The 25,731-nt window shown below is 42.7% G+C and overlaps 1 protein-coding gene across 5 annotated transcripts; it reads left to right on the top strand.

The window, feature by feature from the left end:
* The first annotated feature begins 312 nt into the window (after positions 1-312).
* KAT14 (lysine acetyltransferase 14) lies at positions 313-21,454 on the top strand. 5 transcript variants are annotated; one of them, XM_065401685.1, is made up of 11 exons: positions 313-568; positions 2,048-2,166; positions 8,753-8,874; positions 10,987-11,168; positions 11,766-12,185; positions 13,291-13,862; positions 14,442-14,578; position 14,651; positions 14,939-15,047; positions 18,900-19,090; positions 21,224-21,454. In XM_065401685.1, the coding sequence occupies exons 1-11, from the start codon at positions 313-315 to the stop codon at positions 21,395-21,397; spliced, it is 2,283 nt and encodes a 760-aa protein (XP_065257757.1). In that variant the 3' UTR covers positions 21,398-21,454. The 5 variants fall into 5 exon arrangements, with proteins under 5 accessions (XP_065257757.1, XP_065257759.1, XP_065257755.1 ...); XM_065401687.1 differs by having other exon boundaries at positions 11,769-12,185; XM_065401683.1 differs by lacking the exon at position 14,651 and having other exon boundaries at positions 14,872-15,047.
* The last annotated feature ends 4,277 nt before the right edge of the window (positions 21,455-25,731 follow it).

Below are 25,731 nucleotides of genomic sequence, written 5' to 3' on the forward strand. Positions count from 1 at the left end.
AGTATCAGAATTTGGACTGAGGAACACAGCAAGGATTTGTATTTGACTATTCCCAGGTGTTTGAGTAAACAGAAGTCGTTTCTGAAAGTCCATCTCTTTTAGATACATTTTAATCAAATCCAGGAAATTATATACATTAAGAAGTGCAAACATGAAGTTTTTTCTCTAGCTTCTGTATTTTCATATGTGCAGAAATATTGTGTAGGAGGCTTCATACCTGGCTGGCTCACCTTATATGGATAGTATTTTAAATGCTGGGAGGGAGAGCCCCATGTAATGTAAAAAAAATCTTCCTCTACTTGCCAAGAAGGGATGGATAATAACGTTCACATGAGTGGCCTGATGAGTCGTCACGATGACGAAGCTACAAGGACATCAACTTCAGAAGGGCTGGAGGAGGGTGAGGTGGAAGGGGAGACTCTCCTGATTGTTGAATCTGAGGATCAGGCTTCAGTGGATTTATCCCATGATCAGAGTGGGGACTCCTTGAACAGTGATGAGGGGGATGCATCCTGGATGGAGGAGATGTCCTATTACTGTGAGAAGTGTCAGAAGTGGATACCAGCAAGTAAGAGTCAAGATTTTCCTCTGTTATCTTTGTCACTTTCCTTTTCTGGGTTTACTTGTTCTTTTCCTCCCAGAAAATAATGCATGTTTTTTTCCTGAATGTATGGGAGGCAGGGATGCCTGGTGGATAGAGCACTGGCCTGGGACTCAGGAGATCTGGGTTATATTCCCAGCTCTGCCACTGGCCTGCTGTGTGACCTTGGGCAAGTCAGTTCCCCTCTCTGTGCCTCAGTTTCCCCATCTGTAAAACAGGGACAATGACAATTCCTTTGTAAAGATCTACCAATGAAAAGTGCTACATAAGAGCTAACTATTATTATTTTCCTGATTGCTTTGTCATTTCAGTGGGATGTATGAATAAATTTCAGCCTTCTGTATATAAGAATGGTTCTGTGGTATCCTGAACTTAGATTAGCATTCACAGAACAATATAAAACCAGTAGCAGCAGCCCTGGGAAGAAGGTATTTTGTGCTAAATAGCAAAAATGATCTTTCCAATATCTCCATTTAACATTATATAAACTCTTTTAGCTTTCTTCATATTCTAGTACAGCAGTTTTTCCTTTCCAAAATCAAGATCTACCTGAACACTATTCATTTTGTGGCAGGAAATACTGAATTCTTCTGGCTTGCTCCACACCTGTCAGTTAGTTCAACTGCCCGGTTTGCCAAAAGCTGTAGCGTGAAATCCTTTCTCCAGTGAAGTCATTGGGAGTTTTGCCATTGACTTTACTGGAGCGAGGATTTCACATGTGGTGTTCAGTAGGAAGAAGTTAAAGGGACACAGTCAACTTGAAATCTAGTCTATTTAGGTACAACACCTGATCCTGTGTCCTTTTGCCAGTGTTTACAATCAGTTTTTTATGTTTAATTTTTTTTCTGTCTTCTGTTGCTGTTTGAAAGACCCATACAAGGGAAATCGATCACCAGAGTGATCAGTGAAAGTGACTCGACACAAAGTGCTGTCAAATGCACAATGTAAACAAACTGAAAAAAATGGAAATATGTTTTTTCTAATCTCTTTCAGTTAGTGTTTCAATTACAGTCTGAGAAAGGTACTGAGTTTGTCAGTACCTTTCCCAGACCTGAAGAAGAGCTCTGTGTAGCTCGAAAGCTTGTCTTTCTCATCAACAAAAGTTGGTCCAATAAAAGATATCTCACACACTTTGTCTCTCTAATATCCTGGGACTGACTTGGCTCCAATAACACTGCATGTATTAAAATCTTTGCCTTTTTACATGTATTCAAGTATTAGATAGGAAAGCCCATCTTTAATGTGTGGGTTTTTTCTATTGATCCCTTGTTGACTTCTGTAACTGTAAATTAAGCATCACACCGAGTTTCTATACTTCTGTTATGGAATTATCAGGGTTGCTGATCTCTTGCTCAGCGGATAAACACTGTTCTGAATCCAAATTTACTTTGCTCCATTTTTCCTATAAAAGGACTGAGGCGTATCCCTTTTGCTTGTTTGTTTTAGGTCAGCTGAGAGAACAACTCAGCTACCTCAAGGGAGATAACTTTTTCAGGTTTACTTGCTCTGATTGTTCAGAAGATGGGAAGGAGCAGTTTGAACGGCTGAGACTAACCTGGCAGCAAGTAAGTAAAAGCATTCACTCAGGCATAAAACCAACAAGACCTTCAAAAGTTGCTGTGTGTATAATATACATAACACCTAGAAATTTGGAGTCAGTCACAGGTGGTGAAGAAATTTACCTATGAGTTTTTTGTGGATTGCTATGTACCTGCTTATCAGGAAGTGGGACTTTTGTGAGCAAATTGAAAAAATCATCTTAACATGTTGTAAAAAAGCCAAATTCCCCATTTTTCATCAATACTTTGCATTGCTCAATACAACTGTACACAATTTTAGAAAAGCAAAGAGAATGCGATTTAGCTGCTGTGCATTTAACAATTTTTTGGCATATGGGCATTGTTGGAAAAGTAATACAGCAAAACACAAAATGTCCAGTAAATTCTTGGAATGTTTTGGGCACAACTTTTTGTTTCAGAAAATAGAGGGAGTAACCAGGGGGCAGCCATTTTAAATTTGATTCTAACAGGGAGGAATTGGTTGCGAATCTGCTGGTGAAAGGCAGTTTGGGTGAAAGGGATCATGAAATGATAGTATTCATGATTCTAAGGAAAGGAAGAAGTGAGAGGCACAGAGTAAGAACAAACTCAGAGAACTGGTAGGTAAGGTCTCATGAGAAAAAAATTCTAAAGGAAAAAGGAATTCAGGAGAGCTGGTAGTTTCTCAAAGAGACAATATTAACATGACAACAGCAAACTATCCTGCTGTGAAGGATAGGAAGAATGGTAATAGGCCAATATGGCTGCCTCAGGAGGTCTTGAGCAATAGTCAACATGGTTTCTGTAAAGGGAAATCGTGTCTTACTAATCTATTAGAGTTCTTTGAAGGGGTCAACAAACATGTGGACAAGGGGGATCCGGTGGACATAGTGTACTTAGATTTCCAGAAAGCCTTTGACAAGGTCCCTCACCAAAGGCTCTTACGTAAATTAAGCTGTCATGGGATAAAAGGGAAGGTCCTTTCATGGATTGAGAACTGGTTAAAGGACAGGAAACAAAGGGTAGGAATTAATGGTAAATTCTCAGAATGGAGAGGGGTAACTAGTGGTGTTCCCCAAGGGTCAGTCCTAGGACCTATCCTATTCAATTTATTCATAAATGATCTGGAGAAAGGGGTAAACAGTGAGGTGGCAAAGTTTGCAGATGATACTAAACTACTCAAGATAGTTAAGACCAAAGCAGATTGTGAAGAACTTCAAAAAGATCTCACAAAACTAAGTGATTGGGCAACAAAATGGCAAATGAAATTTAATGTGGATAAATGTAAAGTAATGCACATTGGAAAAAATAACCCCAACTATACATACAACATGATGGGGGCTAATTTAGCTACAACGAGTCAGGAAAAAGATCTTGGCGTCATCGTGGATAGTTCTCTAAAGATGTCCACGCAGTGTGCAGAGGCGGTCAAAAAAGCAAACAGGATGTTAGGAATCATTAAAAAGGGGATAGAGAATAAGACTGAGAATATATTATTGCCCTTATATAAATCCATGGTTCGCCCACATCTCGAATACTGTGTACAGATGTGGTCTCCTCACCTCAAAAAAGATATTCTAGCACTAGAAAAGGTTCAGAAAAGAGCAACTAAAATGATTAAAGGTTTAGAGAGGGTCCCATATGAGGAAAGATTAAAGAGGCTAGGACTCTTCAGTTTGGAAAAGAGAAGACTAAGGGGGGACATGATAGAGGTATATAAAATCATGAGTGATGTTGAGAAAGTGGATAAGGAAAAGTTATTTACTTATTCCCATAATACAAGAACTAGGGGTCACCAAAAGAAATTAATAGGCAGCAGGTTTAAAACAAATAAAAGGAAGTTCTTCTTCACGCAGCGCACAGTCAACTTGTGGAACTCCTTACCTGAGGAGGTTGTGAAGGCTAGGACTATAACAATGTTTAAAAGGGGACTGGATAAATTCATGGTGGCTAAGTCCATAAATGGCTATTAGCCAGGATGGGTAAGAATGGTGTCCCTAGCCTCTGTTCGTCAGAGGATGGAGATGGATGGCAGGAGAGAGATCACTTGATCATTGCCTGTTAGGTTCACTCCCTCTGGGGCACCTGGCATTGGCCACTGTCGGTAGACAGATACTGGGCTAGATGGACCTTTGGTCTGACCCAGTACGGCCTTTCTTATGTTCTTATGTTCTTATGTCTTTAATGACCTGAAAATCAAAAAGGAATCATTCAAAAAGTTGAAACATGGACAAATAGTTAAGGATGAGTACAAAAGAATAGCATAAGCAGGTAGGGACAAAATCAGAAAGGTTAAGGAACACAAACTGAGGTACATCTAGCAAGGGACGTAAAAGGCAATAAGGAGAAGTTCTATAAATATATTAGGAACAAGAGAAAGATGAAGGACAGTGTAGGTTCACTACTTAGCAGGGAAGGATAGCTAATAAAGGATGACAACCAAGCAGGCTGAGGTGTTTAATGCCTATTTTGCTTCAGTCTTCACTAAAAAGATTAATTGTGACCAGATGCTTAACACTGTTTAACAAGGGGGAAGTAACCCAAGGCAGAATAGGGAAAGTGCAGGTTAAAGAATATTTAGATAAATTAGATGTTTTCAAATCAGTGGGATACTAGGGTACTTAAGGAACTAGCTGAAGCAATTTTGGAATTATTAGCGATTATCGTGGAGAACTCATGAAGGACGGGTCAGGTCCTAGAGGACTGGAAAAGGGCAAATATAATACCAGTCTTTAGAAAGGAGAACAAAGAGGATCCCGGGAATTAGGGACCAGTCAGCCTAACTTTGATACCTGGAAAGATATCGGAGCAAATTATTAAACAATCAGTCTGTAAGCACCTAGAGGATAATAGGGTAATAAATAAAAGCCAGCATGGATTTGGCAAGAACAAATCATGCCAAACTAACCAAATTTCCTTCTTTGACAGGGCTAGTGGATGAGGGAAGCAGTAGACATGATATATGTTTATTTTAGTAAGACTTTTGACAGTCTCACAAGACATTTTCATTAGCAAACTAGGGAAATGTGGGCTAGATGATATTACTATAAGGTAGGTGCACTAGTTGAAAAACCATACTGAAAGAGTAGTTATCTGTGGTTCGCTGTCAAACTGGGAAGACGTATCTATGAGGTCCCACAGGGGTCTGTCTAGGATCTCGTACAGTGCAGTATTTACAATAAAGACTGGAATAATGGAGTGAAGAATGTGCTTATAAAATAGGCAGGTGTCACCAAACTGGGAGAAGTTGCTAGCATTTTGGAGGACAGGATTAGAATTCAAAATGACCTTGATAAATTGGAGAATTGGTCTGAGATCAACAAGATAAAAAATTCAGTAAAGAGAAGTGCAAAGTGTTACGCTTAGGGAAAAAAAAATCAAAGGCACAATTACAGAATGGGGAATAACTGGCTAGGCGATAGTACTGTTGAAAAGAATCTGAAGCTTATAGTGGATCACAAACCAACAATGTGATGCGTTTGTTTAAAAAACAAAAAAACAAACAAAAAAAAAAGGCATGTATAATTCTGTGGTGTATTCACAGGAATGTGGTATGTAAGACATAAGAGGTAATTGTCCTGCTCAGCTCAGCACTGGTGAGGCGACAGCTGGAGTATTGTGTCCAGTTCTGGGTGTCACGCTTTAAAAAAAAGATGTGGACAAACTAGAGAGAGTCCAGAGGAGAGCAACACAAATGGTAAAATATATTTAAAAAACCCCTGACTTATGCAGAAAGGTTAAAAAATTGGGCATGTTTAGTCTCAAGGAAAGAAGACGGGAAATTGATAACAGTCCTCAAATACATTAAGGGCTGTTACAAAGAGAAGGGTGATCAATTTTTCTCCATGTTCACTGAAGGTCGGACAAGAAGTAATGGGCTTAATCTGCAGCCAGGGAGATTTAGGTTAGATATTAGGAGAAACTTTCTAAGTGTAAGGATAGTTAAGTACTGGGTAGATTACCTAAAGAGATTGTGGAATCCCTATCATTGAAGTTTTAAAGAACAGGTTAGACAAACACCTGTCCAAGGTGGTCTAGCTATATTTGGTCCTGCTTTTGGGAATGGACTACTAGATGACTTCTCAAGGTCCCTTCCAGATCTATGATTCTTTCATTTGGCTATGATTTAAAGCCAGTGGGATGCCTGTGTACAAGCCAAATGGCTGTTGGGTCCCTGAAAATAAAGAAATCTCTGCTCCATACAGCTCAGAAAAGCTCCAGATGGGCTGCATGCATATTAGTAATAGTCTTTGTTGGGATTTACTGTTTTAGCCAGACATGAAGCCGCAACCCCAAATAATCTCTGATTTATGTAGCAGTAACTTTGGCCCTACAGTGACATCTCTCTGAAGGATTCCTTGCATGATACGCAGCTTAGTTTTGATTACAGTTGCAATCAAGAGTCCCAGTTGTCCTCATTGCAGGACTTCAAGAGCTTAGTAAATCTGACAGACATTAAGGTGTTTCCCCAGTTCACTTCCTTGTTTAGGCAAGGTTGGGATATTCACTCAGCTGGAATAGGACTGAGTCTGACTGAGGTACATCATCTGAGTATAACGGTTAGAATGTTTGTCAATTACGGAAATGGAAGAGAAGAATTTAGCCAACTTAGACATGCTGCCACAATCCATATATTCATCGCAGAATGGTGACTCTGATCCAGCGGTGGCAGCTGCTGCTGTTCAGCGTTCTTTATTTCAGATACAGGATGCCAGTGCTGTGGTGCTGAGGCCTATGTTTGTGCCCTCTGGGCAGTAGTGATGCTCTGTCTCCGCATGGATCATTAGAAATGTCCACTGTCCGTTGCTGCTGCTCATGGGCCCAACGTTTTGTGTGTGCACATCTTCTAAATGAAGTTAGTAATAATACTCGATGCCCCAGAGCACTAGAGCTGCTTTGTGCTACTCCAGCTGGCACTAAGCAGACTCACAGGTGGCAGATCCAGCCACTTGAGGATTTGTCCTCCTTCGGGTGGCTTAGCGCTTCTGTAGTAACTTCTACGTCACCCTCTTCTAGCAGCCAGCATGGGCGTATGGCCTGGTGAAAGGGGCTGTAGTCAGGGCATCTTGACACCCCTGTGATCCTCAGCAATCCCTGGATCCAGAAAAGCCTCTAGGGATCATTGGCTGCAGGTGGAAGATAGACCAGCGTGACAGCCGAATTTATGTCGGGGATTGGGCTGGTGCCAGGAAAGCATAGGATCTTGGGGATGCATAGGTGCCCCCCCTCACCTCTCCTACTCCAAACGTTCACTGAGCTTAGCTTGGCCAGTCCGGAGATTCTGGTCCAATAAACGCTACTAGCATTAGACTACATCGGTTTCTAGAATAGAGGAAGAAGAGTGACAAAGGGGAGAGAGAGAAAGTCAGAGGTGACAAGGAAGAAAGACAAGAGAAGACAAAGAAAATGCACCTTCTCAGAGGCAGTTTAGACAAGAAGCAGTGTCTCCAGGATAGCCAAGTCTGGTGTTGGGAAGTGGCAGAATCACCTTAGCTGGCATATGAAAAAAACCAGATTCCTTGATCTTAAGGTGAGAAGGGATTATCATGACCATCTAATTTCACCTATTGAAAGGAGCAGTGTTTTTAAAATTCTGACCTGTGTTTTGTCATTGGTGGAACACTGTCCCACCTAGCTGTTTCTGCAATGACCCTGGGTTCAGTGTGTAAATTTCTAGAGCAGCAGTTATCAAACATGGAAAGGATTTTTGGAAAAAAAACTAGAGAGTATATGTATTCTCCCATTAGCATTAGTGGGAGCAAGCCTAGAAACCCACAGTACTTGGTTAGGAGACCATCTCCTGCCAAAGTAGGTTCCAGAGCCGTAAGAAAGAAGAGAATAAGTTTCTATAGGAGACCGCCTTCAAGGGAGTTGAGTGGTTGACAGCAGGAGCTCCAAACCCATCTGCACCATTAATATTTGTATTCCAGGCTGAAATGGTTCAGTGTAATTGACAGTTTGTCCTCTTAGATTTATTCACAAACAAGACTGATTTCCAAAACTGGGCTTTAATTTAGGCTCTTAGTGAGTCAATTGAGTTTGTTTGTGATGTATGTAAATGTGCTCTAAAAGGACTGTGTTCAATAAAGACAAAGCAAAAGCAGAGTGATCCATGGGATACAATGTATTTTATGGATTGCTCTGCTTTTACTGGATTCTAAGTGGAAATAAGACATTAAGCAAATAACACCCAAAGAGTCTGTCCTTGTGCACACATTTCTACAAGATTAGCAAACTGGAGCATTTGCTACCCATCTTTTCTGGAGAGAAAAGACATTGTGTCCCCAGTCTGGATCCTCAACCCTGATATAGTTCCTTTATGCCACTCAAGCTGTGCAAAGGGGCTGTAGAGCAGCATCACCAGATAGCTGAGGATTCCCCTGGCATGAGAGAGTCCCTGGGTGAGTAAAGCAGGTGAGCGTGACAAACAATAGGAAGGAAGGAAGGATGAGTACAGGTAACAAGATCATGGGTTACTTAGATGGGCTGTGTGGTTGTGAATCAATTGGAAGCTTTGCATAAATAGGTAAAATCAGCAAAGAGTGGAGGGGGTGTTTCCCCACCAGACAAAATGGTAATGGACCAGTTGAATCCATTCCCTTTTGTGTTCCAGGTTGTCATGCTGGCGATGTACAACCTGTCTCTGGAAGGAACTGGCCGTCAAGGATACTTCAGATGGAAAGAAGATATTTGTGCTTTTATTGAGAAACACTGGACTTTCCTATTAGGGAACAGGTAAAGCCAATATTTCCCTGAAACTTAATGGAGATCAGAGAGGGAATAAATTGTGTTGCTCAGTTGGAAACAGGAATCCCAGGTTATTCAGAGATTTCTCTCTTTATTCAATTCAGGGCGGACAAGAAGGAAGAAAGTGGAGGGTTTGACCTGCAGAGCTCAAACAGGGATATGAAGGGATTTCTCAGGAAAAAAACCTGTTACACAGTGAAAGAGAGTTAGTGTTGTACAGAACTGGACACAGAGCTTTGTACTTTTGGGGGAATTTCCCAGCTTCCTTTCAGTATAACCCTCCAAAATCGTAACCCTAAAATCTCACTTAATTGCCTCTGAACACATAGGGCCTGATTCTAACCTCATTTATGCAGGTGTAAATAAGGGAGAATGCCATCACAATGAATAGAATTACACTGACACAAAACTGATGTGAGATCAGAACCCCCAGAGAAAGAAATTGATTTTTCCTATTTCTATTTTGGATCTTTTCTTAATGAAATCTCTTGTTTACTATCTACTACAAAATATTGTGACACTGTGGTATTTTTCACAGTCTATGTAGGGCCCTACCAAATTCACGGCCATGAAAAACGCGTCATGGACCATGAAATCTGGTCTTTTGTGTGCTTGTACCCTATACTATACAGATTTCATGGGGGAGACCCGTGTTTCTCAAATTGGGAGTCCTGATCCAAAAGGGAGTGGCAGGGGGGTCACAAGGTTATTTTAGGGGGGGGTCCGCAATATTGCTACCCTCACTTCTGCGCTGCTTTCGACCTCGGCAGCCGGAGAGCGGCAGCTGTTGGCCAAGCGCCCAGCTCTGAAGGGAGCGCCCCACCAGCAGCAGCGCAGAAGTAAGGGTGGCAATACCATACCATGCCATCCTTACTTCTGCGCTGCTGGTGGCGGTGGCGCTGCCTTCAGAGCTGGGATCCCAGTCAGCAGCTGCCTCTCTCCAGCTGCCCAGCTCTGAAGGCAGTGTCGCGAGCAGCAGCGCAGAAGTAAGGGTAGCAGTACCACAACCCCCCCCCCCCCCCACACACACACACAATAATCTTGTGACCACCCCCCTTTGTCCCTCTCTGGGTTCTCACCCCCTCCTTCTCAATGGAAAGACACCAGGTTAAAGATGGATTCCAGTTCAAGTGACATGATCACATGTCACTGTAAGACTTCAAGCCTTCATTCCTCCCAGCCTGACTCACAGGAAGGCTTGCCTGCAAACAGAGCCATCTATAGTCAATTGTCTTGGTTGATGGGAGCCATCAAGATTCCAAACCACCATTAATGACCCACATTTTGCATAATTACAATAGGCCCTCAGAGTTATATTTCATATTTCTAGTTTCAGATACAAGTGTGATACATTTATACAAATAGGATGACCAGACTCAGTAGTTTATAAGCTTTGTAATGATAGACTTACAAGAGACCTTTTGCATGAAGCATATTCCAGTTACATTATATTCACTCATTAGCATATATTTATAAAATCATATAGAGTGCAATGTCACAAGGGGGAAGATGTCAAATGACACCTTCTTACTCAGGAGATCTTTCCCTTCTCTCTCTCTCCCCCTTCCAATCCTCCTCCCCCATGTATCCTGAGTCCTATCTACTGACTTTAACAACAGAGTAAGTTTTTACTCTTCTTAGCACTGTTAAGTTAGCACAGCTACTGGAGCGTGAGCTGGATTCTGTTCTGGCTCTTGTATCGTCAATAGAACTGTTGACTGACACCCAACTGCAGAATCTTTATGGTTGGGGATGTGAAAGCCTGAATAAACAAAGTACCAGCAGTTAGGAAAACCATCCCTTTACTAGTAAACTCGGCATATTTGATATTGTGAGTCCCTGAGAGAGAATCAAAATGGAATCACTTTTCAGAGCAGAATCTAGCTGGGTCTTGGAACTTGGTGCCCCAGATTCCAGCTGGAAATCACCCAGTGGAAATCAGAAATTGTAGCATTGCTGAAATGCTTTAAGCCTGGAGGCCAAGTGAACTATTACTTCAGAGTTAATGGCACAAGTATCCCCCTAGTCTTTTTGGTGAAGGAGAATAAAGTCCAACTAAAATGTTCTTGGTGTCTCTCATTTTTCCCTCTCTTGATTTAGGAAGAAGACTTCAACTTGGTGGAGCACTGTTGCTGGCTGTCTTTCTGTAGGGAGCCCCTTGTTTTTTCGCTCAGGAGCACAGGAATTCGGAGAACCAGGATGGTGGAAACTTGTTCACAATAAGCCTCCTACGATGAAACCTGAAGCAGAGAAGCTCTCTGCATCTGCACTGAAAGCAAAAGGTAACTGTTCTGATGACAACACATAGTGTGCTAGTCAGGCCCGAATTGACAGTGTTTAAAGGTATGAGATGACGCTTATTTTAAATGGCACAGCTGTGGATGGGGTTACAGGGCCTGATTCTGCTCTCATTTGCACTAGTTTTACACTGGTGTAAATCCACTGACTTCAGAGGAGTTTCTCCAGATTTATACCAGTGTGAGAAGAGGCCCAGAGTATTTTATACCCTCTTTGTAGTGTACATACATGTATTGTCATTTAAATGATCCAAGTGCTTTTGTATTTTGTATTGCTTTCCTGTCTCTGTAATTACCACAGTTTCTCTACTGCCTGTGACCTTGCTGTTCTCTTTTTAAAGCATCTTTTGTCGGTTTAGTCACATGGAGTGAAATTCACTACTGTGCAAAGGGCCAGTATCGGACTCCAGTGGTGCCTAACCTTTATGCTGGATGCTCTGCACAGGGGAGAATTTCAGCCATGGTTTGAAGGCCCTTCTTGAAAGACTACCATCAAAACTTGCTCATGTGGATACAAATGATGAGTAAAGAGGCATCAAAAGCTCAGTGCCTTTAAGAATAAACAAGCTATTTATTCTCTAGCAGCTTCAAAACCACCTCTGGATCCCATCATTACAGTGGAGGGGCTGAGGAAGCGGGTGAGCCGCAATCCTGTAGAGTCAGCAATGGAGTTGAAGGAGAAGAGGTCTCGCACTCAAGAAGCCAAGGACATTAGGAGAGCCCAGAAGGAGGCAGCTGGCTTCCTGGACCGAAGCACCTCTTCCACTCCTGTCAAATTCACCAGCCGAGGCCGTCGCCCTGACATGGTCCTTGAGAAGGGAGAGGTGATTGACTTCTCATCTTTGAGCTCCTCGGATCGAACTCCTCTGACAAGCCCGTCTCCTTCCCCATCTCTGGACTTCTCTGCTCCTGGGACGCCAGCTTCCCATTCAGCTACTCCCAGCCTGCTCTCAGAAGCAGATCTCATCCCGGATGTAATGCCGCCACAGGCCTTGTTTCATGGTAAGAGATGCCATGTGTTTTGTTTAATAGGAAGTGACAAGCAGTTTCTAACAATAGGGTTGACATAGTTACCTTGACAAAAGAATAACCTGTTTGCTTTACTTCAAGGCATGATGGAAAATGACTGGCAAAGCGCAGTTTTCTTCCTAATTACATGACAATCTAAATTAGATTTTCACAGACAGATGTAGTCATAGATTCTAAGGCAGGAAGGGACCACTTGGTCATCTAGTGTGACATCTTTTATAACACAGGGCAGACAATTTCACCCAGTAATTCCTGCATAAAACAGTATGACAGGTAATAATGTTGCAGTGTCAGGTCAAGGCAAAATTAGAGAGCTCTCTTAAAGGAAGGAGTCTTTCACATCAGTAAAGTATTGAGGTTTTTGTTTGTTTGTTTCCTAGTGCTTTCATTTGTCTGAGTACAGACATGTAACATTCCCAAATCAAAGAGATGAATTCTGGGTCAGGTTGTGAGATGCTTACTGAAGCAGAATAGTACTTTACACCATGAGTAGTCCATTGAAATGAATAGGGGGAACACATGGAATAAGCACTACTCACTGTAAGTAAGGACATCACATCAGCTTTGCTCCATTAACTTAAGTGGAACTTGTCCAATTTACACCAGCTGAACATCTGGCCGGTAATCCGTAAGGCTTCAGCTCCACTCTGCCGTTTTACTGCATCAGTTTTCATGCCCTTAAGGAATTTTTAAGGAAGCCATTAACTAAAGAACAATTCTAAAAAGCGTTCCTTTAAAATAGAAAAAAAAATGAGTCTAAATTTTGAAGGGACTATTGATTTCGGTTGCCCCAGTTTTAAGGGGCCAAACTGTGAGACATTTTAAAGGGACCTTAAATGGCAGATGCTCGGCATTTCCTGAAATCAGGCTCCTTTAAGATTTCTCAAGTTGGGCATCCAAAATCACTAGTCGCTTTTGAAAATGTATGCCCACGAGTGTATGACTGGCAGGATATGACAGGTAAACGCCACATTATATTTCCTTCACACTTAAGCCACAAAGCCCCTAGGCTGATGTTCTTTCTATGCTGGGTTTGCATTTGTGTGTGTCTACTGCGTTATTTTGGTCTTCTGTACAGATGATGAAGAGATGGAAGGAGATGGAGTCATAGATCCAGGAACAGAGTACATTCCCCCTCCTAGTGGGCCAATGGGTGCTGGGCCTATGATAGTGAGCAGAAAGAAAGTGAAAACGCCGGAGCAGATCAAGCAAGAGGTGGAGAGTGAAGAAGAGAAAGCAGAGAGGATGGAAGGTGATAGCGAAGACCCGGAAGATTCAAATTCATCCCTACAGGCCAGGGGGCGAGACAAGAGGAAGCCACAGGTGGAGAAGGACAATAAGCCCAAAGCTCCCAAGTACACATCTGTTAGCATCTATGAGGAAAAGCTGCTTCTGAAGAGGCTGGAGGCCTGTCCCAATGCCGTGAGCATGACCCCAGAGGCCCGGAGGTTGAGGCGCAAGCTGATAGTCCGGCAGGCCAAGAGGGAAAGGGGGCTGCCACTCTTTGACTTGGACCAGGTTGTGAATGCTGCTCTGCTCTTGGTTGATGGGATCTATGGAGCCAAAGAAAGAGGCATTTCCAGGCTGCCAGCAGGGCATGCAACATACAGAACAACTAGCCAGGACTTCAGAATCCTGGACAGGTACCAGGTGAGTGCTTTCAATTCCAAGTTAGTTCCTGGGGCCAGCTGAATCAGCGTTTCTGTTGTAGGCAGTAGACATCAAACTGAAGAAGTCTGACTGCCAAAGTAAAAAGGATTACAAGAATGAACTTCATTTTTTAAAGGACTTGTATCCACACCAATACATTTCCCAGCTCCATTTTACAGTTGGGTAATACTCTATAAAATACAAACACGTGTAGATGCCACCATTGCTAAGTTCCAGTTGCTCATGCTCATTCTACACTCAAACACTATCGTGATGGAGCCTGTGTAAGTACCTTGCCAAATTGCATTACTTTCTTGCCATCCAGGAACTTGGGCACTCCCAAGATGACACTGGGTGATGGGTGCACTCAGAACTTTGCAGGATCAGGCTTTGAAATTGGGGGGAGCTGTGGAGTCACTATGGACAGGAGCATTGGAATGTAGGTACCAGACGCCCTGGTTGGACAGGTGGAAACCCTGACTGTGAGAAGTCTTTTTCCCTCTGTAGCTTTGGGTTCCAAACATTAGGCTGTTGGGCAGCTCCCTTGACATGACAGTTTATTTTTGTCTTGCCATGTAGACTACACTGCCTGCTATGAAGGGATATAGGCACCAGACAACAAAATTTCTGTACCGACTGGTAGGCTCAGAAGACTTGTTGACAGACCACAGCATCGTCAGTCCCTACACGTCTCGTGTCCTGAAACCTTACATCAGGTACGGACCCCTAGAGTCTGAATCTCACTTCTGTCATTCTCTGCTCCCATCCTTAGGGGCAGGCTGGCGCAGGGTGCTCGGGATTGCAAAAGCATCCTGGCTTCTGTGCATAGCTTGTATTTTTGCCTGGTTGGGCGCAAGTTTCCACATGAACGAATGGAACACAACATCCTCTTGTAGCACTTGTAGTCTATCAGAGGAATATTTCCTGTGCAGCAAACATTTAGCAGCAATGGCAGTTATTGTTACCAACTTGTCTTTCATATTGTTGATTGTTTTTGTGATACTTGCAGGCGTGACCATGAGACCAAGCCTCCTAAACTCCAGCTGCTGGCAGAAATCTGTGCCCATCCACACAAGAATGATCCTGACTGGAAGGCTGAGCCTGAAGCGCCCATCGATTACTGCTATGTTCGCCCGAACCACATCCCCACTATCAACTCCATGTGCCATGAATTCTTCTGGCCTGGTAGGATTCCCTCAGTACTTGGTTTTCTAGGAAAGAAAAGGTTTGGTTTCAAAAATGATTTTTGGAGCAGGTCTGTTTTCTCAGTGGGTATTTGTTTGGCTCAGTTATTCTATAAATATTTAAGAGGAATTCTGTCAGATGGTCTGTGCTGGACAGACATGTCAGCCTCTACATTTCTGAGATCAAACAGTACTGGGCAATTGGGCCTTGAGTCAGCAAAGCACTTAAACATGTACTGTGCTTTGAGCATGAGCTAGGACTACATGCTTAAGTGTTTTGCTGAATCAGGGCCTTATCATAGTAAACAGAGGTTTTACCAGACACCTGCTCCTAACTGGTGTGAGAAGAAAGTTTCTTCCCAGTAAGCACAAGGCCTCAATGCACTGGACTGGAACTCAGGAGATCTGGGTAGGATTCCTGGCTCTGCCACATGCTCCCTATGTGACCATGGGCAAGGTCCCCTTTGGTAAAATAGGGATTCTAGAATTTATTTGTCTGTGTTGCTTTATTTATTTATTTTTTTTTTTATTGTAAGTTCCTTGGGGCAGGGGCTGCCTCTTACTATGTGCATGTCACCGTGCAGCCCTGATCTTGGGTGTGGTTCCTAGGCAGTAGAGACTTAGTAATGATGATCTGCTATGTGGTGCAGCATCTCTAACACTGCAAACTAAGTTTTTCATAACACACAAGCAGTCCACACCTATATTTTAAAATCAATATTTGCACTACACTTTGGCAGATTATTAGATATTATTTGTATTGCAGTAGCACCATTAAGCCCCAAATCAGGAGTAGATAAGATGGCAGGTCTTTCTTTACACATGCCACTTTGGAAAGCATGAGACACCCTCTGGTTCTAACAGAAACTGACCACCTTTATCACAACTCTCCCCCACGCCCCTCCAAATCCCTCAATCCCCCCTCCACTCAGTGCTTATCCTTATGGCACAGACAGGAATTTGTGATAAGCACCAAGGCCCAAATACACAAAGTTATTTAGGCTCCTAATGGAAATCCATCTATCTAGTTTTAATCTAGCTAGCTCATGTACCAGAGCACTGAAGCTGCGATGGAGCGGGCTAGCTCTGTGAGTGATTACCCAGGGGTTTGGTCAGGTGCCCTGGCTTCCCTGCTCTGGTACCTGAGCTAATGAGGTTAAAGATAGCGTGGGTATGTGTACCCAAACTACAATCACACCGGGTGTCAGTTAAAGGTGTGATTTTTCTACTGAAATAGTTATACCAGTACAGCCCCTAGTGTGGATACAATTATACTGGTATAAAGGTGCCTGATACTGATACAAGAACCTCCATGAATAAGGCTTGTCTACATGGGGAAATTATACCGATATGAGGAAGGGTGTGAATTTAAAGTGCTCTAATTATACCAGAGTGACTCCCTATGTGGAGCTGTAGTTATGGCATGAGAGAGGCTTTTTTCTGGTTTAGCTTATGTTGCTTTGATAGCAGTTTAAGCAGCCTAAAAAAGCTACTCATTCTGGAATAAGTGTGTCTAAACAGGGGAGTTATACCAGTATAACGGACAGTGCTTTAACCATACCGGTATAATTATATTAGTATAATGGAACAGAGAATCCATGGGACATGCATCCGAAGAAATGGGCATTCACCCACGAAAGCTTATGCTCCAATACATCTGTTAGTCTTAAAGGTGCCACAGGACTCTGTTGCTTTTTACAGATCCAAACTAACACGGCTACCCCTCTGATAGTATAATGGCAACACCTCCCATGTAGATGAGCCCTAAACTGTACTTATGTAAAGCCAGTATACGAGCCATGCTGGGGTTGTACTGCTTTATAACCAGTATAGTCAAAGTCATACAACTTTATGTACAGACAAGCTCTGAGTCATTTCACAGTAGACTGCTGCCCTGAGATAATTAACACTTCTTATCGCCAGTTGATTCCTCTCCACCCAGCCCTTTCTCAAGCAAGAGATTGGTTAATTCCACCGTTTGCTCCCTGTGTTCCATGAAGTTTTAAATCTCAGGAATAATACACGTTACAGAAAAACCATATGCCGTTATTCTGTTATTCCACCTTTGCAAATACATCCGTTGTTGGCATTTTCGTGATAGTTTTAATGAGCATTTGAGGAAACATGAAGGGTCTGATTCTTCCTTGCCTTGCATCTTGCTTAGGCATTTCCATCTGTGGAAAAAGGGTGTAAAATACTACCAAATTAGAATGGTAATGGCTTACATGTACTGGGCGCTACCTTTGCACAGGTGTAATGGAGAATCTGGACCTTATATTTATTATCAATGATTTCTGTTACCATAGTGCGTAGGAGTCCCAGGCATGGACCAGAACCCCATTGCCCTGCGGACTGTACAGACACCGATCAAGTGCACTGTTCTACTCTGAAAAGTGACTTCAAGGATAAGTCTATTGCCACTTTAATTAAAGTTAGTTAGGAGCTTTGTAACGGTTCAGATAATTAAAATATTTTGTTACAGGCTAGGAGGGATCAGCAGAGGGTAAATCACAAACATCTGAGGAGTGTCCATACTAGCTTTTACAAAGACTATGTCTTCACTCCAAAAAAAAAGGTTGGGTTTTTTACATTGAGATAATAAAATCCTACTGGAGATAAGGCAATATAGTTTTCCCCTTGAGGTAGCTAGTTGAAGTAAATCCCAGGTGGGGGTTGTAGGGCTAATTAACTGACTACGTTAAGATAAAAACTACAATGTTTTGTCTCCACTAAGATTGTGCATCAAGAAGACTAACTTAAGTTAGTTATCTTGCCATAAAACCACAACTTTTTTTTTTTTTGCAATGATGACATAACCGAAGATACTCACTTCCTCAATTTAACTGATGCAAAAAATCTCTAGTGAATCTAAGCTCAATAAGTCGGATTTAAATCTGGGCAGGATCATTTTAATTTCTGTGCTTCATTTCAAAATCTATGAACCCTTTATTGCATCTGCAGAAAGTCCAGTGTTACCTCTTTTCATGAAGAAGGAAGATAGTCTCAGCTGCAGAAGAGAGGAGGTGGCTTCCTTACACATGGCTTCTTGGGATTCCATGTTGATTTTACCTCCCTGGCTCTAGACCAGATCTGACCAGTGTACAAGTAAAAATAGTTTTTCAGTCTGCAGCCCTGCAATCTCAACCTGAGATCTGAAATTCTTTTGGAGTCACACATTGCCAGCAATACAATCCTGTGGATGAGCAAGCCGTAATAGAATCCATTACACTGTCCCACAGCTTTATTGGCTGGGCAGGGCAGAAGTAAAGAGCAGTACAAACACATTTAGGGCCTAGTCCAGCTCTCATTTACACATGTAACTTTATTCCTGTGTGTGCTTGGGATTGGGCTCTTGATAAATGCAGTAGATGTGGCTCTGAATACACACAGGAAGAAGATCAGTTGGGTAACAAGATGCCATTTTTGCCATCACTTTTTAGAGCAGAACCACATTTTAAGTTAGTTTTTTGTCTTTATTTTCATACCATTTGGGTGTGAATCAGTGTTGTTAATTTCTTAGCACTGGCTGCTGTTGAGTCTGTTTTTAAGGATTTTTTTTCTTCTGTACATGGGCTAAATGCTGCTCCCATTGACTTCAACAGTGAGACTTCTATTTTGGCCCTATTGACTGATAGAATCTTTCTATGCATAGGAGTTTGAAAATGACAACAAAAAGTAGTAGTTGAGCAGGTTCTCCTGAAAAACATGCTTTTTAACAGTCTTTAAGCTGTTAATTTCCCTTAAATTCCATCATGCCCTGACTGTATGATAGTGTATGAACTGTATTGTATTGCATGAACATTTCCCGTTGGTTTGCAGTGCTTTATAGCTGTGCTCTTCTCACACACTGTAGGAATTGATTTGTCAGAATGCCTGCAGTATCCAGACTTCAGCGTTGTTGTCCTTTACAAAAAAGTCATCATTGCATTTGGCTTCATGGTGCCAGACGTGAAATACAATGAAGCTTACATCTCTTTTCTGTTTGTTCACCCTGAGTGGAGAAGAGCGGGGATTGCAACCTTTATGATCTACCATCTTATTCAGGTAGCTGGAAGATCCTTCTCCTTGATAAAGAGCCCAGCATTGTCCCCATTTTTATGTATGAATGCAAACAGTGCTGGGTCAATAGCACTTGTTTTTATCCTCTCTCTCTCCCCTTCCCATCCTTTGTTCCCTTGTTTGTGTATTTACATGGGTGATGTGCTACCATGTGTGAATTTTTATTGTGAAAATCATTACAGTCAAACAAAAATTTTTAATGAATTCAAAAGGACATTTTCAAATAGAATAGGCTATGGGGGATTGGATGGCCTAGGAGATTAGCCGAGTGATAAAGGCCTTGTCTGTATTTGGGTTTGGCTCGGATTCACCCATCAGCAGCCAGTAACTGTGCAGCAGCAACATTGCAAACCACAAGTGTAGAGAAGAAAAGTTGCGATCTGCACTGGATGAGCTAATCCCAGTTTCAAGCAGGGGAAGGCTCAATCAGTACCAGTTATAGCTTTCCTGGTCACTGATGACTTGATCACAAGCAGAGTTAATGCCATAGACTCTCATGTTTAGGGTGCTTGTTCAAATGTATCTCAGTTTAGGTAAAGAACAAATGTTTGTCGCCTGGATCAAACGTGAGGAATGTCCACATTAGCTTTTACAAACATGTTAACTGCCTCGAGTTCACTGGCATCAGTGAACTCAAGGTACAAAAGTCTAGTGAGGACACATCCTTAGAAGAGAGGCCAAAATTCAAATGGGCATGAAAACTGAATTAGGTCTCCTCTGTGGCAGAGTTTAGGCCCATTGATGGGCCATTGTGGAAAATTACCACTACTGTTTGCAGGTTCTGTAATAAAGGATTGACCAAATTCTGCTCCCAGTTACACTGGGATAAAACCGAAGTAATGCCATCAAGTTCAATAGAGCTAACCAGGATTTTCACTGGTGTCCCACAAATCGACTCCAGTGATAACGAGAGATTGCCACTTCCCATTAGGCTTCTGTTTGACTACCATTGATCTGCTCTGTATTTGTGTCTATGGTGGGAGGCAGGTTATATTCCGTTTAAGATGAACTGTTGGCAGTAATATAATCTACAATAGACTATATTCCGTCCTCTGATGCAAGCAGGGTGCTGTGAATTGTGTGAATGCATTTCCAAAAGTTACACATTTCATTGGGGGCAAGGCTGCATATTTCTAATGTTCTAGTTCTAACTTTTCCTTTCCAAAAATGTCCCTAATTTTGATTGCTTTATTCTGGCCTCATACAGGTGGGAGTCTTATTACTAGCCTCTGAAAACAAGAATTATGTTTTCTTGCAAGCCAAGATCAAATGCTCTGTCATTAAAATTCTTTAATGGCTGTATCCTACTCTCCTTCCTTGTACTTACAGTTTGGATGTAATGGATGAAAAATGCTTTCAGAGCATGGCATGAAAGGAGTTCTAAAAGTCAGAAGAATTGTTATATTAAACATTATTGGAGAGGTTTTATGAATAATCTGGTTGCTAAATAACAAGGAATCTCCAAGTTAATGTCAGAATTGTCACTTACTATCTGAACATAGATATTTAGCTGGGCTTCTCAGGCGGTGAGCCCCGGGGGCTGAAGGATGGGAGTGGATCAGGCTGGGATCTACTGGAATTCCAGTGTGACACACCCTTAGGTAACCTAGTGGTGCCAGTGTGATTCTAGCAAGTCTAGGTTTATTTGCTGACAGAATCATAGAATCATAGAATATCAGGGTTGGAAGGGACCTCAGGAGGTCATCTAGTCCAACCCCCTGCTCAAAGCAGGACCAATTCCCAACTAAATCATCCCAGCCAGAGATGTGTCCAGTCCCAGAAGCAGAATGCCTGCTCTTTTGGCTGTTTTTTTCTTAAGTGTTTGAGATTATTTTTAAGTAACAATTACACTGAGAAGGAGATAGGAAAATTGACAAATTACAATCTAGTTTCTGTTCCTGCCCTCAAACTGCTGATTACTCAATCACAAAGGTTTTTGATAAACAGTAGTTCCCATCTGATTTCAGCTGTTGCTGTGTGTTGTAATTTCTCTGTTTCAAGGCCTCTGCTTTTCTCACGTTTCCCTAACTAGTTAAATTCCAGAATTTAAGAGTTTCTTCACCTCCTCCTTTTCCCTGGAGGCGCTCTCATTTTCTGGCTGTTTTTTTTCTTTGGCAGACCTGCATGGGCAAAGATGTTACTCTTCACGTCTCTGCAAGCAACTCCGCTATGCTGCTGTACCAAAAATTTGGATTTAAGACTGAAGAATACATTTTGGATTTTTACGACAAATATTACCCCTTAGATAGCAAGGAGTGCAAGCATGCATTCTTCCTGAGATTGCGACGATAATATACCACGGATACACAGAGCGCTGTGGAAAACCTGATAGGCTGAATTAAGAGTTGCCATGGATTTCAGCTCAGGAGGTTGGCTGTTAGAGTGCAATGATGCCTTTATCACCATCATCAGCAGTGATATACTGTATGCTTAATGTGCGGTCCGAGATTGATTTATGGCCTCCATGGGGGTGTCTAGCAACAGGCCTGAATATGAACTGGGATACAATGGAAGGGGAATTTCCTGCCCTCTTTTTGGAGAGCCCTTTGACAAACAATTTGAGACTTCAAAGGGGCTAGAGGACATTAAATTTCTCAAACCTAAGTGTGTTGCAGTGGTTGTGTGTTCAGTAGGAAGTTTGTGCAGTGCACCGTATTCTGTAGCAGGAACAGGATGTCAGGTGTGTTCGTAGCTAGGTGAGGTTAGATACAAGAGCTGCTAAGTCAACTCTTTGAAATCTTTAAATCCATCCATCAGTTGTTGAAGCTACAGAGCACCCCTCCAACCATGGGCCCAGCCTTGCTGGCTCCGACACCCCACTCCCCTATGCCATAGGCACTCTGGCTTGAGGAATCTTAGCACAAGAGGAGAGGCAGTTGAGATTTGAAATCTGATCCTTGCTTTATGGCATTAACCTATTGTAACCTAGCGGGTACAGGGGGCAAAGATGAGGCAGTAACTTTTCTCAGAAAAACCCAGTGTGTGATTGCAAGGCTCTAAATGTTCTTGGGTATGCCAAGAAAAATGTTAAGGCAACAAAAGAAGCAAACCCAGGGCTTGTCTCACACTGAGGACCAGTCCTTTTCCTACATAGTTTAGCAACTCCTACTCCCCTTTTACTGCAGGTGAATGGGTAGCTTGACAGATTGTTTTACAGTTTAGCAGGTTGTAGATACGGCAGTCTGTGCATCTGGAACATGAACCACACCTTCTGTGTAGTCTTAATGTCAAGGCCACATAGCTGCAGAGAACAGATTGGTTTTTTTAAATCCACCTTGTATACATTTCAGGTGCCTAAGTATGGTAGTTGTTGCCTTAATGGAGTCTGCATTCTAATAGGAGCAGAGAGACAGACACCGTCTCTGTTTCTGTACAGCCAAGGTAAGCCCTCCCTGAAACATATGTAATTGGTACTAGAAAAAACTCGTTTTGAAACCATGTGAGAACTATCTGCCCTGCCATCTGTGCACATTTCCAAATATTTTATGACTGTGTGTGAAAATTTTTGATGTTACTGATGTTAAGAGTTAGCTGTTTCTGGAAAGATCTGTCCTTGAGTGAAATTAAAGACCTTCTCTTGGACATGCCCAGCTGCAGTCATATAGCGTGTTCATTTATTTTGCCACCATTCACTTCTACCGTCTTTCTTTGATGTCATGCAAAATCGAACATGTCCAGCAGAGTATTTTCTGCTATTCCAAAATGACTCATTATGGCCTTGTGGAACTCCCCAATGTGCAGGGGAAACGCGCACCCTGCTACAGCCTTTCATTCATTAGTGCAGCATGTTCTTCGCGGTCTGTACTTGGGAGATTCTGTGGCTACACTGCTCCTCATTCCCTCCAGGGCACCATGTACCCCCAGGAGAGCAGGGACAGAGCAACAAGCCAAGCAGGATGTGTGTGTGGGGGAGGGCTCCTTACACTCGCCTCTATTGCACAACTGCATAAGGGCCATAGAGGATCTTGCCTTAACAGGCCCTTTCCACATTCTCCAGAAGACAACATAAGAAGTGTTTGATTATGATGAAATCAAGCAGTATCTTAAATAAACCATGGGAATGAAATGATTCTTTGGATTTTAAGACAAAATATGCAATGAGATTTTCAAGAGGCCCTTAATTTTGTACGTGCACAACTGCACCCCGTCCTAGAGAGGAAGGATGGGCCAGTGATTAGGGCACTAGCCTAGGACTTGAAGATCATCCAGCTTCAATTCCCTGCTCTACCACAGACTCATGGTGTGATTGTGAGCAAGTCACCTAGCTTCTCTGTGCCTCAGTTCCACATCTATAAAATGGGGGTAGTGGCACTTCCATACCTCACAGGGGTGGTGTTAAGCAAAATATATTAACAATTGTGAAGTGTTCAGACACCATGCCAATAGAGGACAAATAAGTAAAATAGATTCTTCTGCAGTTTTGTAGGCAAGTGAAGTGTAGGCATAGGTGATAATACAGAGATGGCTACGTTCTCTGACTTGCAAATATTGCTTGTTCATGTAAAGTCAGCCAGTTAGCGGTCTAAATTCTGCCCCTCGTTCCTACAGTTTACTGTACTCCCAGAACTGTAGGGTTAAAATGAGATACCTGATTACCATGATGAATATACTCTCTGCAGTGTGCTATTGTGCTGTCTATGCATACACAAAGTCCCTTTCACAAAGTGCTACCTTGTTGAGGTCCCCTTGGAAATTTGGTTCTCATATTGCATCATAATGTTCTTCTGGTGTGAAAGCAGGATGCCACCAGAACTGGCAGTAAAATTGCTCTTGCAGGCAGTCTAGCAAGACCCCACTGGCACTCAATGACCATGGAAATGGAAGCACCCTTAAGCCCCATGAAAGTCCTTCCCAGTTGAGTCTGAAGTAGGTGGGTGGGACCATGCTGCTCGTGTTGTACCTGTTCAGGGTAAGTTTGGATTCATGGCTGTATAGGATATGGAGTTTGTTTTCACTTGTGACTCAAACTGCTATAATGTCTCAAAATTCAGCTGCTTCTATTTTCTCTGCTAAGCAGGGAGAATGCAGAAAAGCTCATTAAACTGAAGTTTCCTTTAGAGGTGATGGGCTGGGCTGTCCCCACTCTATAATGGAGCACTATGGGAGATCAGGGTCAGGGCCCTAGGCTGCTAGCACTGAGGAGGCAGCATGTCCAGTCCTGGGGAAGCACTTCTCTATAAAAAGAACAGGAGTACTTGTGGCACCTTAGAGACTAACAAATTTATTTGAGCATAAGCTTTTGTGGGCTACAGCTCACTTCATCGAATGCATGCAGAGGAAAATACAGTAGGAAGATGTATATATACACAGAGAACATGAAACAATGGGTGTTACCATACACACTCTAACGAGAGTGATCAGTTAAGGTGAGCTATTACCAGCAGGAGAGAAAAAGACTTTTTGTAGTGGTAATCAAAATGGTCCATTTGCAGCAATTGACAAGAAGTTGTGAGGAACAGTGGGAGGGGGGAAAATAAACATGGGGAAATAGTTTTACTTTGTGTAATGACCCATCCACGCCCAGTCTTTATTTGGTTCCCTTAACCCCACCAGCAATATTGTTAATCTTTCCAGCTATACTCTTAGCCCAGCAGAAGAGTCTGTCCTATTTCAGGGTCTCTCCTTCTGCCCCTCCACCCCCCACGAACATGATACAGTTCTGCGGTGACCTAGAATCCTATTTTCGACATCTCCAACTCAAGGAATATTTCCAACACACCTCTGAACAACATACTAACACACAGAGACCTTCCTACCAACACTACAAAAAGAAGGATTCTGGGTGGACTCCTCCCGAAGGTCGAAACAACAGACTGGACTTCTACATAGAGTGCTTCCTCCAACGTGCACGGGCTGAAATTGTGGAAAAGCAGCATCACCTGCCCCATAACCTCAGCTGTTCAGAACACAGTGCCATCCACAGCCTCAGAAACAACTGACATCATAATCAAAAAGGCTGACAAAGGAGGTGCTGTCGTCATCATGACTAGGTCGGAACATGAACAAGAGGCTGCTAGGCAGCTCTCCAACACCACATTCTACAAGCCATTACCCTCTGATCCCACTGAGGGTTACCAAAAGAAACTACACCATCTGCTCAAGAAACTTCCTGAAAAAGCACAAGAGCAAATCCACACAGACACACCCCTAGAGCCCCGAGCAGGGGTATTCTATCTGCTACCCAAGATCCATAAACCTGGAAATCCTGGACGCCCCATCATCTCAGGCATTGGCACCCTGACAGCAGGATTGTCTGGCTATGTAGACTCCCTCCTCAGGCCCTACGCTACCAGCACTCCTAGCTATCTTCGAGACACCACTGACTTCCTGAGGAAACTACAATCCATTGGTGATCTTCCTAAAAACACCATCCTAGCCCCTATGGATGTAGAAGCCCTCTACACCAACATTCCACACAAAGATGGACTACAAGCCATCAGGAACAGTTTCCCCGATAATGTCACGGCAAACCTGGTGGCAGAACTTTGACTTTGTCCTCACCCACAACTATTTCACATTTGGGGACAACACATACCTTCAAATCAGCGGCACTGCTATGGGTACCCGCATGGCCCCACAGTATGCTAACATTTTTATGGCTGACTTAGAACAACGCTTCCTCAGCT

Source organism: Emys orbicularis, chromosome 3, assembly GCF_028017835.1.
Source record: "Emys orbicularis isolate rEmyOrb1 chromosome 3, rEmyOrb1.hap1, whole genome shotgun sequence".
NCBI classification, from domain to species: Eukaryota; Metazoa; Chordata; order Testudines; family Emydidae; genus Emys; species Emys orbicularis.

Excerpts from the sequence above, each read along its gene's own strand:
- KAT14 (XM_065401683.1), top strand. The coding sequence starts at position 313 with ATGGATAATAACGTTCACATGAGTGGCCTGATGAGTCGTCACGATGAC. Across the intron at positions 14,579-14,871 it reads GTCCTGAAACCTTACATCAG|GCGTGACCATGAGACCAAGC; the intron begins GTACGGACCCCT and ends TGATACTTGCAG. Across the intron at positions 15,048-18,899 it reads CCATGAATTCTTCTGGCCTG|GAATTGATTTGTCAGAATGC; the intron begins GTAGGATTCCCT and ends CACACACTGTAG.